General features: G+C 36.7%; 1 protein-coding gene across 2 annotated transcripts in view; it reads left to right on the top strand.

Annotated features, from left to right (window-relative positions):
- Vcan (versican) overlaps nucleotides 1–18,187 on the top strand; it is a 104,959-nt gene that overhangs the window by 5,820 nt on the left and 80,952 nt on the right. For both annotated transcript variants that reach the window (XM_076857057.2, XM_076857056.2), the window contains exons 2-5: nucleotides 6,928–7,003; nucleotides 13,401–13,775; nucleotides 16,732–16,906; nucleotides 16,993–17,120. In XM_076857057.2, the coding sequence (XP_076713172.2) occupies nucleotides 6,934–7,003; nucleotides 13,401–13,775; nucleotides 16,732–16,906; nucleotides 16,993–17,120 (748 nt within the window). In that variant the 5' untranslated portion in view covers nucleotides 6,928–6,933. The remainder of the gene's footprint in view (nucleotides 1–6,927; nucleotides 7,004–13,400; nucleotides 13,776–16,731; nucleotides 16,907–16,992; nucleotides 17,121–18,187) is intronic.

The raw sequence follows: 18,187 nt of genomic DNA, 5'->3' as shown, positions 1-18,187 counted from the left end.
AATATGATAAGTCTGATTCAATAATAATTAAGTTATCTACACAAACATAGCACATTTGGAGACAATCTGCAACACATGTAAGACAAAGGGCTAATAACTTCAAATATAGCCAGAAAGCTTAGGAACAATTAAAATAAAGGAATCTGTATTTTTTAAATGGTCAAAAGTTATATACAGGTAGTGTCAAAGAGAAATAGAAATGTTTTTAATAATATGAAAATATGTATAGCCTCATTTATAATTAGAATAATAAGTACCAATGTTCTGCTGTAGCATTTTTTTCATCAGTTTGCACAGTAAAGAAAAAAGGTTTGAGAAACAAGTGTGTTGTCCAGGTTGTAGAGAAACTGAGTCTCATCAGATATTGTGGGAGTGCAAATACGTTTATCTTCTCTAAAAAATAGTTCGGCAATTAACTTTTTTGATTTACCATCAAGTTTTTTTAAACACATATATCCTCTGACCTAACAATTCTACTGCTAGTTAGTATCATACAGATATTGGTACAAATGTCCCCAAGAGGAATGGATAAAGATATACTTTTCAGAATTATTTATTTTTCTTTTCTTAAGCCACATCCCTGGCCTTTTATTTTTATTTTTATTTTGAGACAGGATCTTGGTAAATTGCTTAGGGCCTCACTAAGTTGTTGAGGATGGCCTTAGACTTGCAATCCTCTTGCCTCAGCCTCCTAAGCCACTGGGATTACAGGTGTGCACCAACATGTCCACCTGCAACATTGTTTTTTTTTAGTCATAGATAGACACAAAACCTTTTATTTATTTATTTATTTATATGTGGTGCTGAGGATTGAACCCAGCACCTCACACGTGCCAGGCAAGGGCTGTACTACTGAGTCACCACCCCAGGCCTGCAGCACTGTTTTCAATAGCAAAAATTTGGAAACATCTTAAAGATTCCTTATAGAGAACTGGTTAAATAAAAGTTGTTACTATATCCATTTATGAAAATAGCAGAAAAGAAATGAAAGTAATAGAAAAATAGAATGTGGTGACTTGGAGCAAGAAAGTAAAGCACAGAACTGTTTATATTGTATGCATCTAATTATGTAAAAATGGATATATATTCATCCTTTTAACAAATATTTACTGAAAATCTTAGGCACTATGGACACAGGAGTGAACAAAACATCAAACACTGCTTTCTTGGAATTTCTGTTATGATGATTAGAGAAAGGTAATTCTCAAACACATAAGTAAAATGATAACATGTGCTATAATGAAAATAGAACACATGAAAGGTGGAGTAATAAAGGAAGCAGTTGTCAGACAGAGAACAGTGCAGGACTGAGGGACAACAACACAAAAAAGCTTAGCCAAGCCCAGGTTCAGGAATTGAGTCTCTAGTGTACGCGTTTAATCACTACTGTGACACAAATTCATGAAACTTCATGTCTAAACCACCAGATGTCTCTCTGAATTACAGCAGTTCTTCTCATGAGAAAAAGAGAGGAGTAATATGAAAAGCAATGCTCACTGCATCCACTTTGTGACCAAGGTACCCTAGACAATTGGTTGTCTAGGGTAACTAAGTAGCAGAATTGCAGACAAAACCTCTGTGTTTGCGTCCTGAAGTCACCCCTTGCTCAGTTGGACTTCTCTAAAATCAAGGGAGAATACTAAATATCTGTTTAATAGAGAGGCTTGGCTCTCTCTGAGGCAGCCTATTCCTGGCATGACCCTCTTCTCTGCAGACAGTTCTCATGGACAGGAGTCCTGTTGACCTTGTCATTTTGTCTCCCAGGCAACGGAACAGTTTCAGTCATCTGTACCTTGATTGTTTGATGGCTCTTTTCTCTTCTCATTGACTTTACTGAAGTAGAAGGCTAAATATAGGCACTGGTTCTCATATCTTCCAGGTCTTTCCATGCACACAGACTTGTTATCACTAACAAACAGTGCTTACAAGACAGACACGGAAGAGCAGAAGAATGGAAATGAAGGTTGGAGTGGTGCTAAAAACAGAGAGAGTCTTTGAGAGTTTTCCACTTAAAAAGATCAAATGCAGAAGACAAACAGTATATTTTAATAATCAAGGACACAAGCATAGCCTTAAGAAAATTAGAGAACTAAAACACAGACTCTGGGGAAGAAGCAATGGGAATGTGACTCTGTGGCAGTAAAAGCACTCTGACAAATTTACTCAACAGATAAATGATCATTCTTTAATTTGAGCATTGCAAATGCCGGTGGCTCCAGGGACCCTAGAGTAGAAATGGATAAGAGGCTCATTTGGGCAGTGATGACCTCAAGCACAGGGACTCAAGGGGAGAACTGCTGCAAAATTATTGCTGATGATTGGCCACTAGGAACACAGACCTAGCATTACAACATCTTTTGCTTATTCACAAAAAGAGATCAGGACCTAGCCTAAAGACAGGAAAACACTAAGCTTTTTCTTTCTTTTTTCTATTTTGGGGTGTGCATGTGCACACCTGTGTGCAAGTGTGTGTTACTGGGAATTGAAAACAGGGACACTCTATCACTAAGCTAACCCTTTGTTTTGAGGCAGGGTCTTGCTAAATTGCCAGACTGACCTTGAACTTGGGGTCCTCCTGCCTCAGTCCCCTGCATTACTGGGATTAAAGGCAGGTGCCACAACACTGGGCTCGTCCCTATATATTTAATGCACTGACCTCCCTTCTCTAGTCTTAGGGGCAGTCCTAGGGCAAGTAATGAGTATACTTGTTTTACTTGTATAGTTGACAGACCACCCTCACCTTCAAAAAATAAAGATGCTTTTATTAGTATTAAGTATGGTCCCAAGAGTTAGAATTTTGAGTATCTTTTTTGGGTAGGAAATGAGGATGCAGAAGACCATCCTTGAATCGGGCTCACAACTTTCTCCATTAGTTTTCTTATGAGATTTGACACTGTAGATATTGACAAATACCAGATATGAGGTGATGGTAAATATTCAACTGGACTGATACAAATGTATTTCAAGTATTAATTAGCCCTGTAAGAGATTATCAATTCACAAGGAATTATTGGCACCAAAACAAAGGGTCAGCTTTGTGATAAGAGTGCCCCTGTCCTGAAAAGTTATTGGTCCTGAAAAAGAAATGGAACTATTGGTCATGGTCAACCAACATTCTTTAAGGATCTGCTCTGAAGGCTTTGTGGAAATATTGTGAAAATTAGAAGTTTGAATAAGATATTATTCCTGAATACTACTGGTCTACAGAGGAGATAAAACATATTTGTAGACAATGATTCAAAGTACATAGCAACAAGTTGCAGGGTAATTTATTATAAGCACAAAATTGTACATTGCTATTGTATGTGACAATCTCGGTTATAATCTAGAGCTTTAAATAGTTTTAATTATTAGTGATATTAGGACAGAATTTGAACACTTGTAGAAACCCTGAATTAGAAAATTTTAAAAAATTTTCTAGTTTTAGATGGACACAATATCTTTATTTTTATTTATATGTGGTGCTGAGGATCGAACCCTGTGCTTCCCGCAGCCAGGCGAGCACTCTACCACTGAGCCACAATCCCAGCCCCCCGAAATTAGTAATTTTAATAATAAATATTGAGTATTGAATCCACTGTGTTACTGAGCAAATATTTTATGGGATTACTTTATCAATTCTTATAATCACTTCATTAATAAGTACTAATGTTCACTCTTGAATTGCTGTAGAAAATTATGCTTATAAATACAGTCATTTACATCAAATCTGATAGTGGATGCAGGACTTGAATTCGGTGCTGTTTCATAGTGAAATCGAAATTTTAAATTATGCTTCTAAAGGTTTCCTGGACAAAAGGAAAAAAGGAAAAAGGGAGAACAAGTTTTCTTGTAGGCAAGTAGGAAATTATTAATTTATAAGTATAATGAAAAAAGTTTCTTATCTGGATTTAGTTAATACTCATGAAATACATTGTATTTAGTAGCATTTTATGATACAACCTAAACTTTCATGTTGGCTGTGAAATTGACATCTTTATTATTTTTTTTTTCTGAAATGTAATGTCATCGAGACGCAAGTAAAATATAAACTTGTAAGCCATACTAGCTTACTGAGATGTCTTAGAGGAAATCCAAATGTAGAAAATATGGCATTGCTCAGTTAGGAGTTAACAAAGTCTATTAGTATATCCCAGTGGTTATATGATAAATAACAAACTCAGTAATCAAGGTGAATTTAGGATTATTAACTGTATGTTTTCTTACCGTGAATTATGAATTGATCTACAGATGGAAAATCTGAGATTTGTAGTGTAATTTGGTTTTAAAAATGTGCCTCAGGTCATAGTTAGAATTATAGAAGTTTACATTTTAGAAAGGTTCTAACTCTTATTTCAAGATACACAAAATAAAGCCAGATGTAGAATAATATTCAGAAAAAATAAATAGCTGTCATAAATTATGAAGATGAATTGGAGCACAAATTGGACTTAGAGTCTTAGAACATTTACTTCTTTTCAATCTAGGTTTCTTAGATCATAATTTAGTCATTTTCTAAGGAAGGTCAAGGAAGTTATTTAGGGCATCAACTCAAATATGTGTCAGTATGTCTTCAGCTACAAATTACAAAAACCCTGATTTTATTTAAACTTCACTGGATATGTTAGTCAGCTTTCCATTACTGTAGCAAATACCTGAGATAATCACCTTGTAAAGAGAAAAGACTTTTGACTCACATTACTGGAGCCTTCAATCCTTGATTAGTTGGCCCTTTTGGTTTTAGTCCTGTGGTATGGCAGTACATGATGGTGGGAGCATGTGGCAGAGCCAAACTGCGCACCTCATGGCCAGGGGAAAAAGGAGAGAGACAGAAAGGACCAGGGTCTCATGATCCCCTTCTGTGGCATGCTCCCAATGACTTAAAGATCTACTACCAGGCCCTTCCTTTAAGCCATCTGTCCCTCCCAATGACACTAAGCTGGGTCTAAGCTTTATCACAAGGCTTTGAGGGATACTTAAAATCCAAATTATAGCAAAGGGTTTAAACATAAAGAATTTATTAGCTCATATACAAGGAAGTTCAAAGGTATGGGCCACTTGAGGTCTAACACTTGAGGACTCATTGAAGCCTGGTCTTTCCTGGTTCTTTCTCAGCTTCATTCTGAGAGGCTATCACCTATACTCAGGTGTGCGAGACAAATACAACAATTTCAGGAGACATGTTCTGCCGCAGTCTGGCTGGGCACAATTCAGGAGCCACTTGTCAAAAGAAACAAACTTTATTTTTAGAACCACACACGCCAAACAAAACAGCTCCTCAGGAAAACCCTCAGAGCCCAACTGCCACCACCGGCTTCCCACAAGCCTCTCAACCTCCCTGACTCCTCCTGCTCTTGAGGCCGATTGGCTGGTTCACGTGGGTGGAGCCAAAAAAGTCCCCCAATGAGCAGCTCCATGGTCTGAAAGGGCGGGGAAACAGCCCAATGAGCATCACCGCAGAGGAGCCAATCAGTTGGCAGCTAGAAGTTGCTGGGGCCGCTGTAAGCTGGCAGCTGGAAGTTTGCTGGGGCCCCTTCGGCTGTGGCTTTCAACAATGTTCTTTCACGACAATGTCAGTGAAGAAAAGTGGCTATATCTTCCTTTTTTTTTTTTTTTTTTTCTCTTCTTAAGACGAATATATCTTTCCCAGGAGTTCCCTACCCCACCCAGAGGCAGGGAATTCCTTATATTTAATCAGCCAAAATTCAACCATGTATCATTACAAAACCAAACACTGGAAAAGGAAATGAGGCCACTTATAATCTACTTAGGATATCAGAATCATCTTCTTGGAATGGGGTTTGACTTAGGCTTCTCAGAAGTACATGGCTTTACTTAGGGGGAGACACTAGAATGGAGCTGGAGTTTTGTTAGAAAAAAGAAAGAAGAATGCCTTTAAGGAAACATTCTTGGCTTCCTTGGTGGTTACTGCTCGCCTCATGGGGACTGGGAAGCAAAACAATTAGGAAAGAGAGGGGAGTCCCAGAGTCTCCTGCCAGGGTCATGCCATTGACTTAAGACCTCGCACTAAGTCCTCCTCTTAAAGGTTTCTTTCAACTTCCAATTGTTCCAAATTGAGGAGCAAGCTTTTAACATGTGGGACTTTAGGAGATATTTAAGATCCAAACTATAGCAGTCACCAACACTGGCTCTTATTCTCCTCATAATTATAGTTTCATAGAAATCCAAGCTGGGAGGGCACCATTTTAAGATCCATATATTGTCAAACATCTTCCTTAAAGTTACACAATAAGTCAGAGCAGTTTCCTGGCTCTCCATGCAGAGTGTTTTCTTTCAATATTTGCTCTTGAGACTTTCAAAAAGTAGGGTCTGCTTTAAAACTGAGGGCAATCATTGCACTTGTGTAATCCATAGCTCCTTATATTTGTTTTTTTGGTTTAACCAGCTAGAAACTCAGTGGGGTCCGTGCTCTAAAACATGCACTGAAGTCTTTACTCTCTGTTTTGATATTATGTGCCTTAATCACCAATAGGTTCCTTCTCACCTTGCATTCATCTTACTTTCAACATTTCTGCTCCATTTTTTCACCTTCCTCATCTTTTCTTGTTCTATGATCAACTTCCTGTTTCTAAATCGACTCTGTGGTTGCTTTTCCCTCTTTGTGCCAGGTCCTAGCTGCTAGTTACTTAGGCTGTGGTCTCTCTTGTTCTTCCTACAGCCTACTCAGTTGTGACTGTTATTCATATTCACACTGTTATGTATCCCTGAATTGGGTTATGGGATTATTTTGGTAACTTGGGTGACATTCAAATTAATAATCAGAGTATTGAGATAACTTTTCCTATTACAAGTTTCCTCCTGTTTTCACAATCCAAGAGGAGCTACTTCTTTTACTCTTATTACATACAATGAACAAATAACATGTGATTTATGGCCTGCCATGAGTCTGAATGCTTGCGATTTACTTTTTGTTTTTCTCATGTCTAGGACAAGATGTTGATAAATATAAAAAGCATCTTATGGATGTGCTCAACTTTAATAGTAACCCATGCAATGCATAAAGGTGAGTAGTGAAAATTTCTTTTTTACTAACTAAAGTAAAAATTTAAATACCAGCGGATGGAATACAGTATGGAATCACTAGAATAAGTATTTCTTTTTTACTTTTTTGTAAAAAAATTATAATCTATTTAGTGCTCAAAACTTTTGGTTAAAATTGTATTAGGCAGTAAACAGTGATTTTAAATAAATCAAAATGAAATAATGAGCAGGTTGCTAACTACCCAGATTCCTCTTGAACTGTGCAAAAAGTCTCATATGGCATTGGACATATTTTGAAATTCTAACTTCTTCAGAACTGCTTCTCAAAGACTTTTCTATATGAGAAAAATAAACAAACAAACAAAAAGATTACCTGGAGTTGTGGTGCACACCTGTAGTCCTAGCTACTGGAGAAGCAGAGACAGGAGGATCCCTAGTTTGAGGCCAATCAGGGAAAAGATTAAAAAAGGCTGGGGGCGCTGGGGTTGTGGCTCATCAGTAGAGCACTGGCCTAGCACATGCAAGTCCCTGAGTTTGATCCTCAGCACCACATAAAAATAAATAAATAAAATAAAGTGTCCAACTACAACAAAAAAATAAATATTAAAAAAAATAAAGGCTGGGGGTGTGGTTCAGTGATAGAGAACCCCTGGGTTAAATGCCCATATTACATACACACACACACACACACACACACACACACACACACCAGATTTTTAAAAACTTAAGAGGCCAGTTTGAAAAAAGTCAAGAAGATATAGAGAAGTTTGACAGCAAGGATTTGTCCCTACCTTCCCCCTTTCATTTCTTTTTAAAAGGGTAACTGGGCAAGTGCATATGCACTGTTTTTCTTAGCTTAAAATTCTATATCCACATGGTTAGGGGTCCATAATCCCAAGTTCATTATTTAAAGGACATACCAAAGAATTGAAGAAAAGACTTTCCTGCACTTCACCGACCTTCTGTCTCTGTACACTCCATACCTACCTTCCATTTCCTCTTCATGCTCCTTGTTTCAGACTTTGTAAACTAATTTGCACATGCACATACTTTTATCTTTCCTAGTTTTCCACATGTAATTCCCTTTGCTTGCTACTCCTCCTGTTTCCCACAGCTCTACTTTAATTCATTCTTCAGTCCTCAAGGTTTGAGTGTTACTCCCTCTATCATCCATGCATCCATCCCTGTGTCCATCCATTGATTCTCTCACCCACCCACTCACTCATTTATTTACCTATGTGCAATATCTTTTGAGTACTTTTAGTTTGGAAATATTATTCTCGGTGTCTGGGGATATACCAGCAGAGAAATAATACATTGTCCTGACTTCTATTAAGTTTAATCCCCTAGGAAACAGGCAATAAGAAAATAAACTATGTAAGTTTTTTAGCTTTTTGTGATTGATGAAAATAGACTGAAATAATAGAGAAGGGTTTGGGTTGGGGAGAGTATTCTTTTTGAGAAAGTATCATTAAAGCTGAAATGAGAATGTTAAGGAGTAGCCAGCCATCAAGATCTGGCCCTAAGTTAGGAAGATATGTAATGTGTTTCAACAACAGAAAGGTTACTGTAGTTGGGAAACAGTGATTAAGAGGAAGGTAGGGAATATAGACAGAGATAAACAGAGGACCGGCTCTTATAAATAATAACATTTAGACTAGAACTCCCTATGAATCAGGAACTGCTTTAGGTGCTTAATACTAATTCATTGAAACATTTATTATTAACGTATGATATACAGAAAACCAAGGGCTAAGTAACTTGTTCAAAGCCCCACACCCATTGAGTAGCTGAGCAAGGGGAAGAACCAAGGCAGTCTCAGCAATGCATGTCCTTCTCCACTGTTAGGCTTCGTATATAGGGCATCGCAAGCTCTAGAGAAGATGTGATTTTATTCCAAGAGCAATGAGTCTCTGAAGAGTGTCTTTAGCCATGAAGACATGAGTTCATAAATGTTTTTAAAATTTCATTTTTGCTGCTTCATGAATATTTGGCTAAAAAGAGCAAGAGTAGCAGCAGGAAAATTATTTAGGGGGAATTTTGGTAGCCGGAACATGAAATAGGATAGCTTGTGTCGAGTGGTAGCCAACACCAATGGAGAGATGTGATTTGGGTGGGTAAAGAGGTAAAGTGATGCTAAGTTGGACTCAGACCCACCAATAGAAGATGGAATCTGGGGAGGGAGCAGAAGAATCTAGAATGCGCGCTGAATCCTGGCATTATTTCCCTTCTTTCCCTTTCCTGTTTTTCTGTCCCCCTTTCAGGCCAACATACAAGCCTTCCTCCACCTATGCGTTTCCTTTGTACCCTGTGATATCACAACTATCACAACACATGCCACTCTGTTATTATAAGCTGTTTGAAATAGACTATAAGCTGCAAAAGGGCTGTCATTTATCTTCTAGCAGAGGACCTGCTGCACTACCAGCACTGAAATATTTTATGTGTTGACTGAGTGAGTGAGGGAATGAATAAATGAATGCCACAATGAAGGGCTCAGGCAATGAACTATCAGAGTCTAGGTTCCCCCATCTGTTAACAGTCCAAGAGTTCAAGAGCTGTCCTTTTAAAAGGCTTCAGGAAATGAAGGCGAAGGGTAACAGAGAGGAAAGGGCAACAGCATCCAGTGAAGAGAGAGGGTGTAAGCAAGGGGTCTGGAAAGGAGTGGCCAGTAATGGAGGGGAAACTATAGAGGATGTAGTAGGCAAACATCTCACCACTTAAGTTTAGACTTACAGAAAGAACTGACACAATTAAAAACAAAATAAAACAACATACAGTGTAGCTCTTTCATAGTATTAAAAAATAGTAATAATCAACAATATTGAGTGATTTGTACATATCAGGCCCTGTACTTTGTAAACACATGATGACTATTGGGATGTAATTATTTTGAGGCTGTCTTCAGGGAATTTAATTTCTTCTTCTGAGAGGCAAAAAATTAAGAACTACAAGATATACAATATTACAGCAATAATTTATTGATTTGATACAAGCATGTTCTTTTGTCCTAAGGTTTTCTCTGTTTATTTCTCAGGCACTTAAGAGGTCTGGGGCAAACATTAATGAGCACCTTGTCTACTGATTATTAGCTTTATTTTAACACACAAAGAGCTCTTTGCCATAGCAATATATATCATATTAGATTATAAATTGTAGTGATCATTGATTATCTAGCATTGACCTAGTTATGGTAATATTTCTGTAATAATAAGAAATGGAGACATGTGCACAGTCAAGAGCAAATGAGTGAGCTAGTACATAATGATGTTTATTGAGAATGATAAATTTCCATACTCTCTACCTGACATTTATTTGGCCAAGGTCTCTCTGTGTGTAGTTGATCCAATTGTGCAGATGGAATTTACATAATCCTTACTCTGCAGAATCTACTGACAGAATGAGGGGTAATTGATAATTCATTACTTAGAGCTTTCTCTCTTACTGTACTCATTCAGGCCATAAACCATCTGGTGTGGTGGGAACAGTGAAAGTTTTTGTTAAGATTCATTTTTATTTCTTGCATTGTCAGTTTCAGACAAATCCCTGGAGGTTGCACATTAAAAAAAAAAAAAAAAAAAAGATTGCATAGCTTATACACAGTGCATGCAGAACTACTAAATTTTCTTCTTAAAATATTTAGATTTCATAAGCTTAGGTCTTGTGACCAGTGAATTAAGACCCAAGATTTAATACACAAAATATTTGACCACACTGCTTTTTGTTAATTTTATTATTAAGACTGGGTTCTACATGACTATGTGTTTATATCTGACTAAAGCTTTGAATTTTCTTATGTCTATAAACATCCTATCTAAGCTGGATAGACCGGCTGATTCTCATGTCTGCCCTATGCACCAAAGTTGTGAAAAGAATCATAATTTATTAATAAATACTAAGAAATTAGAAGTCAATTATCCAAGACTATTTTCTAAGGACATAGATGAAAAGGAATTTCACAATTTATGCCATGATTAAAGTTCATGGTAAAGCTATTTATTTTTTCATTAAAAAGCAATATTTAATTAAAAACAGTATTTTATTTGTGGAAACTTACTATGTTTTATTTGAAGTGAATAATTGATTTTCAGGAAGAAAGATAAGTTTTCCTAGAACATCTGCTGAGTGTACATTAGGAGAATTTCAAGTTACAGAATTCTCACCCCCCCTCTTCTTAGAATCCTATTGTTGACAAAAAAAAAAAAGAGATATCTTTGTTTTTCATCATCTTCCTAATTGGGTTCAAATTAAAGGAATATGAACCAGGTAGAAGTTACTCTTAGGATGTCTTCTGTGGACTTCATGGATTTGTTTAAAAGGTCATTAAATTTCCAAAAGATTTTGGTTTACATAATAAAAAGTATAGAAGTAGGGTGAGTTTGGATACAGAACAGTAACTAAAATGAAAACTTACATGATTTAATCTAGAGTCAGGGGAAGAACCCAATAAATACCCAAACTAAGTCTTCTCCATTAGGTATAAAGAGAGCTGTGTTCTGGCTCTGCTCTGGTTTCAATCAGTTTGAAGCTTGTCACTTACTCTTAATGGGCATTCTTAGTAAGGGATTGGAGCAGTTCTACTCTAAGGGTGAGCTTTATATCAGAAAATTTATTTTCTAAGCCAAGAAAATCATTAAAAATGGAACCTTGCTATAGTATTACAAAAGCAACATTTCACTTTTTTTTAATTGGTGCATTATAGTTGTACATAATGGTGGGATTGGTCATAACATACTCATACATGCACACAATATAGCAATATAATTTGGCCACTATCATTCCTCAGCATCATAGTAACATTTTAAAGAGTAACTTACTGTTGCTAATAGCACATTGTGTTTTATTTTTAAATGATCTTTTTAAGTGCTTTAAATCTGTTTGGAAAAGCTGCACATAGATTAATAAAATGATTTAAAAATGTGTGGTAGCAATGACCATTATAAACTTGAGATAGATTGGGAATTTTTATAAGAAAGTACACTAAATACAATAATGTATCATTTTAGATTTATTTGTATCATATAAAAGGTTTCATAGATCAATGTTTTTAAAGTGAAATTCTAATCTTTAGCAAAAGAGACCAGTTTTTTTGGAGGATATATTATCTACATAGTATCTTCCAGGAATTTTCAAAATGACTTATTCCCAACTGAATGTGCAGGGTTAACTGACAGCTGTATCACTTCTGATGTGCGTCTACACTGAGCTATGTGTCATGCATACCTTTGACTACAGTACTAGATACATATAATTTTGTTAATATGAAATAGATGAAGAAGTCTCGTAATTTATGCCATGATTAAATTTCATTATTTCTCTTCACCTGGAAGCTACTATTAGCTTGTTGAAGTGGGCATTGTTTGTGCATCAAGGACCGTTTCTATTATTACCCACACATTCTAACCTAATTAACAGAGGTTAGAAGATGGGAGGAGAGCAGGAAAGAGCAGAATGAATTCCTGTAAGAGTGAAAGGACATTTTATTTTTCACGCAATGGTGTTAAATTGTAGTCAGTGTATTCTTTGTCATTAAAAGTTTAAAGACTTAAACAGAAAAATATTTTAGGAGGGTTAGGTGAACAGAGACCAGCTTTCTCACAGGACATAATGAGAGGTCTCTCAATCACTACAAAGTGATTGCAGCTGGATTTGCCATTGTAATGAAAAACTTTGGTTCAAATAGCAGACCAAAGAGAGCCCTTTAAATGTTAAATTCCCCTTTCTCCAGTCCTGTGAAGTGCTTTAGAAAAAAAAAAAAAATCCTCACTTCCTCCTTTAATTTTCATTTCCTCTAAGGTATTGTGGCAGTTATCTTAAACGTTTTGTTGTTGTTGTTGTTGTTGTTGTTGTTTTCTCACCTCTGAACATAATTTTCACCTTTCGATGAGTTTTCCTAACAAAGGTCTAGTCTGTTTAGCATTCAGGATGGGTTCTAGGGACTCTGGCCCACCCCCTCCTTTCTTAATTGTTTGCTGAAGTTTTTTCTTTCTTTCTCTCCCCAGCTTTTTTTCTTTTCCCTTCCCACCTCCCTTCCCCTCTTTCCTTCCTTCTGTGGTGCTGGGGGTGAACCCAGGGCCTCATGCATGCTAGGGCCAACTCTAGCAATGAGCTACACACCCACAGCCTTATTGCTTGCTTCCCCCCCCTTATTTTATCACTTTTTTTTCATGTTAAAAGCTAATTTACAAATACTTTAAAATGACCTCTACATTTCAGTACATTAAAATGAACTTTATTAACCTCTGTCTTTGTTACAGAACATTATTGAAATTGTATGTATCTCCTTTATATAAAATCATCTAATTAGTTCACATATTGAAGATGTAACCACTGCAAGGGATTCTTATCCCTTCATATATTTAATAGACTCCATTTGTGATTTTCAGGACTGTTAATGTCATATTTTCTTTTTCCTTTAGTCAAAATGGAAAAAAGCCCACCTGTTAAAGGCTCTCTGTCTGGAAAAGTCAGCCTACCTTGTCATTTTTCAACCATGCCTACCTTACCACCCAATTATAACACCAGCGAATTTCTCCGAATCAAGTGGTCTAAGATTGAAGTGGACAAAAATGGAAAAGATTTAAAGGAGACTACAGTTCTTGTAGCCCAAAATGGGAATATCAAGCTTGGTCAGGGCTACAAAGGTAGAGTGTCTGTGCCTACCCATCCGGAGGCCGTGGGCGACGCCTCCCTCACCATGGTCAAACTGCGTGCTAGTGACGCAGGCCTCTACCGCTGCGATGTCATGTATGGAATTGAAGACACCCAAGACACAGTGTCTCTGGCTGTGGACGGTAAGGCTTACTGAATCATCCGAGGATGTATATAGCATGATAACTGGTTCCGAGGCGGTGTGAGGAGTATGCAAAAACAAATGGTTGCTTGGTGTCTGGGTAAGTGGAAAATGGATCCATCAACACAGTAGTCCAGTTTTCAGAATAAACTGCTTTTCATTAAGAAGTCAAGGCCGGTGACTTGTGCAGCAACTTCATTGTTATGTAATATAGTATACTGGAAATAATGAATACCTCAAGACCTGGCACACAGTCAGTTATCATCACTTTCATGTTGAGACCTACCAGTGATTACTTTACAAATCTATAAAAGCTGATCTACATTTTATTTAACTATTTGTGTATTTGTATATGCACCTATACATACATTCACAAAATTTTTCCTTTTCTCATTTTCTTAGTGTGATCATTCAAATTCTTGAGTATAATTTTGAGAAATATAAATTTTATCTTAACTTACATTGAAGAAATAAGATATTTTAAGTACCATGGTACATATTGTGATGTCTTAAAAAGGCCAAGATTCAATAAATATTTGAATGGGATCAAAATAAGAAATCAGTGAAAATGTATTAAGGTTAATGCAGCAGTTGTTATCCAACGAGACATTTTAGTCTTACCTTCCTTCCAGTGAAGTTTATATGTCACTTGAATTTAAGATAGGAGACAAAGCAAAGAAAAATTGCTCTAATTGGGCAGACACATAATGGCATAGCTCTTGAAAGCAGACTGTTTGGCACGTTATTAAGCAAAATTCTAATACCTAGACATGACGGAACACATTTTCTTCCAACCCTCCATTTCCCTATAAAATATTTACCTTTCAGAAATATATACAAAGGATTTTACTAAAACTCTTTCTTGTTTAGCCAAAAGGAAATACTTCGAATTCCCAGATGCAAAAGACTAACTTACTGAGCATCCTTTAACGTTTCCTTTCTGTAAATGCATTTTTGTATCACCCAGCTACCCACTAAATATCCTTTGCTCTTCCAAACTTTCCATCATTTATTTTAGTTAACCTAAGTTTGTACCACTCTTCTTATATATGTGCATCTATCACTTTTTAATTTCCCCAAAGGGATTTAACTACTTCTTACAATTTTTCATCATTAAAGAATTAGCAATGGATTTGCCCCTTGCCCCTCTGAAACAATGAAAATCCTCCACTTAATCCCCTTAGCCCCATGGGGTCTTCAAATTATTCCAACAATTGCAGATACTTACATAGATCCATACTTACATAGACCCTGCCTTGGTTGAGAAGTCCCTCTTCTTCCCCTTTACTACCAATCTTCAGTACACGTGGAAGATTTTTAATTACCAAGAAGATTATATGAAGCACTGATGACTATAAAACTAATTTAAAACCATTTAAATTCTTGCTTAGGCCTTACTGAGCATTTTAAGCTATCTCTCATACTTACCAGATTGTATCATACCTACTTCCTGACAATTTTAGAGAGGCCTATAAAGGTACAAATTGGCATTTGGTGATTTTTTTTTTTTTGAGTCATGAAAGATTAGATACAGGAAAATGAATATTAGCGCATCTACTTGGTGTCATAATATGTTGATATTGATCATAGGGGCTGATCTATGAGATGGCTAGTGTGTTCCACTGTAGGTACTTTATTGGTATACACTTTCCTGTAAGAGGGAGACCATCTAAGGACAGACATGTAGGAGAGTCTCACTGCTGGAAGTCAGGTTGTGGAAGATGGACTGCTGTCAACCCCAGGAAATTGGTGGGAATAAGAGGAGGGTGGGTGATATCATGGAAACAATTCATTCCAAATAACGAAAAGTGGTTTTAAATGACATGACTCAATAAATTTCACTCATAACACCCAGTTGCCCCAATTTTTGTTTTCCTGTGACTTCCCTGGCATATTAATTTGACTCAATGTGATGTCTTTTAGAAATGAGTCATGATATTTACTCCAGTTAAAAATGGAAATGCTCTTGTTGAAATGGCGAGAGAAGGCCCATAATCCCACCCCCTCAGTTGTTCTTTCCTCACCCTTTGGACAATTCTGTTAGCCTTGTAGCAAGGTTCAAAACCACTGGTTTAGGCAAACCCAAAAATACAAAAAAAAAAAAAAAAAGTGAAATTTGAGTAGAGCAAGGTTGCCTTGCTCTACTCAAAGGAGCCTGGAGAACTTTGTTTCAAGCCTTCTTTGAGATTACTTACTTGTCATTGCAGAGACCCTAAGGTACACTATTCATACAGTGCATATTTTACATGTTTGGGTAGCACATAATAACCCAGCAAATATTTTAAAATAATTTTCCTAGTTTGACCTTTAAATCAATCAAATAATGAAGGTAACATTAGATTCACTTCATGGGAGAGGAAATTAAGGCTTAGGGAGCTTGACTTGTAGATGAGTAGGGAGCACACTAGGTATTGGAATACATCTTCTCATTCTTATATGGTCCAGTATCCTTTCTACCTAGCATATTTTCTCTGAGAGTAAGGCTTCCTATGTTTTATGTTGGGATAAAAGGACTCAGTGAACATTTTCAAGGAAAAGATGAATGTTTCAAGCCCTTCTCATGATTGGCCCTGGGTAAAAGGATGAAGTAGAGATGTTGATTCGTGATTGCCTTAACTCTTTGAATCTTCCACAGAACCTACTAGGGTCCCAATTAGGACAAGTATCCACCACTTAGGATTTAGTGACAAGTTCTTTCTTAAATTGTTTACATGTTAACAACAACAACAACAACAAAAATTCCTGGCTAGGTAATGTTCTGGTGGAGCAGAATGTGACAACTGGATGAATGGTGTTCTTGGAACTCCTCAAGTCAACCTGATTTTGTATAACTAAAATTAAGACTTATCATAGCACCATTATGGTGATTAGCTAATTTGATATATAACTCCATTGAGAAATTGCCCACAATAAAGTGGAAGATTTGGACATGCTTGTAATTGCTATTGTCTTGGCAGGGGTTGTGTTTCACTACAGGGCATCAACCAGCAGGTACACTCTGAATTTTGAAACTGCTCAGAAGGCTTGCTTGGACATTGGAGCAGTCATAGCAACCCCGGAGCAGCTCTTTGCTGCCTATGAAGATGGATTTGAGCAGTGTGATGCAGGCTGGCTGTCTGATCAGACTGTTAGGTGAGAAGTCTGGGGCCCAAGGGTTTTAACTCATTAATTGACAATGAGAAGAAAATGCCACTTACTAACCCTTTATTCTTCTCTAGGTACCCTATCCGGACTCCCCGAGAAGGCTGTTATGGAGATATGATGGGGAAGGAAGGAGTCAGGACCTATGGATTCCGTTCTCCTCAGGAAACTTATGATGTATATTGTTACGTGGATCATCTGGATGGTAAGATGTTCAAGTTTCTGTAGCTTCATTTTAACTAAGAAAATTTAGAAAAGACCAGAAGCATATTGGAAGAGGGCAAGTCTTCAGACTTGTCTGGATTCCACACAGCAGCACTTAGTTTAAATGACTATATGATTTTGTGGTAAAATAGGATCAAATTAAAGTGAAGAAGGAAGGAGGAGTGTGTAAATGATTTTGCAGGTTCAAAATGTCTTTTGCTAATGGCAGGTTTTCTTACAGTCATGCTGCTCTTGGACTGCTTCCAATGCACTTTTAGAGCATTAAGAATAGAAACTGTAAGGGTGGTATCTATTTTAGTGAGGACTTCAGGTAAAACTCTGTGATGGCAAACCACTGGGCCTCTGAGTACTGATAAACACTCAGCTCAACCAAACAACTCTGTAAACTAGCCCCAGAAGGGGTTTCAGTTTCCTGCCTGTTTACTGTGTCACACTGATGTTTAGAGCAATCATTTATTCATTCAACCAATCAAGATTTTAAAATATATATATTTAAAAATACCTATTTGCTAGGTACTCAGCTTTTAGAATTGTGAAGCGACTTAAGATAAAACCCTTGCTTGAAGATGCTTTGAGTCTGATTGATTTTGGCTCTTTTTACTTTTGCCTGAGTTAGAGGTTCTTAAAGACAAGTTTGATTGAATAGTGCTGACATTATCTAAGGGGTATCAGGCAGATTTATTATAAAAACACATGGAATAGAAGTTTTTATGACTCTGTGAATGGACTTAAAAGCACAAATAGTGCATTATGCTATACATAATAGTGGGGTTCATTTTGACATTTTCATATATGCATATAACATAGTTTTCTCCATTTTAGTCTCTAGTACTTCCTCTATCATGCACTGATAAATAAAAAATTAAAACATTTAAAAACTCATATCGAGGTATTAAACTGAATGATAATTTCAATTTTGGCTGCATACACATAAAAAGTATGACCCCAACCATTTAAATGTGTAAAAGGAGAAGATTGGATTATATAATTTCTTGGTCCATTCCAACATTAAGATTCTGGGATTCTATTTTCTATGATTTTCATTTT

Source organism: Callospermophilus lateralis, chromosome 5, assembly GCF_048772815.1.
Source record: "Callospermophilus lateralis isolate mCalLat2 chromosome 5, mCalLat2.hap1, whole genome shotgun sequence".
Classification (NCBI taxonomy): domain Eukaryota; kingdom Metazoa; phylum Chordata; class Mammalia; order Rodentia; family Sciuridae; genus Callospermophilus; species Callospermophilus lateralis.
Note: the sequence above shows the minus strand (reverse complement) of the source record. Positions and strands in the feature narration are given on the sequence as shown.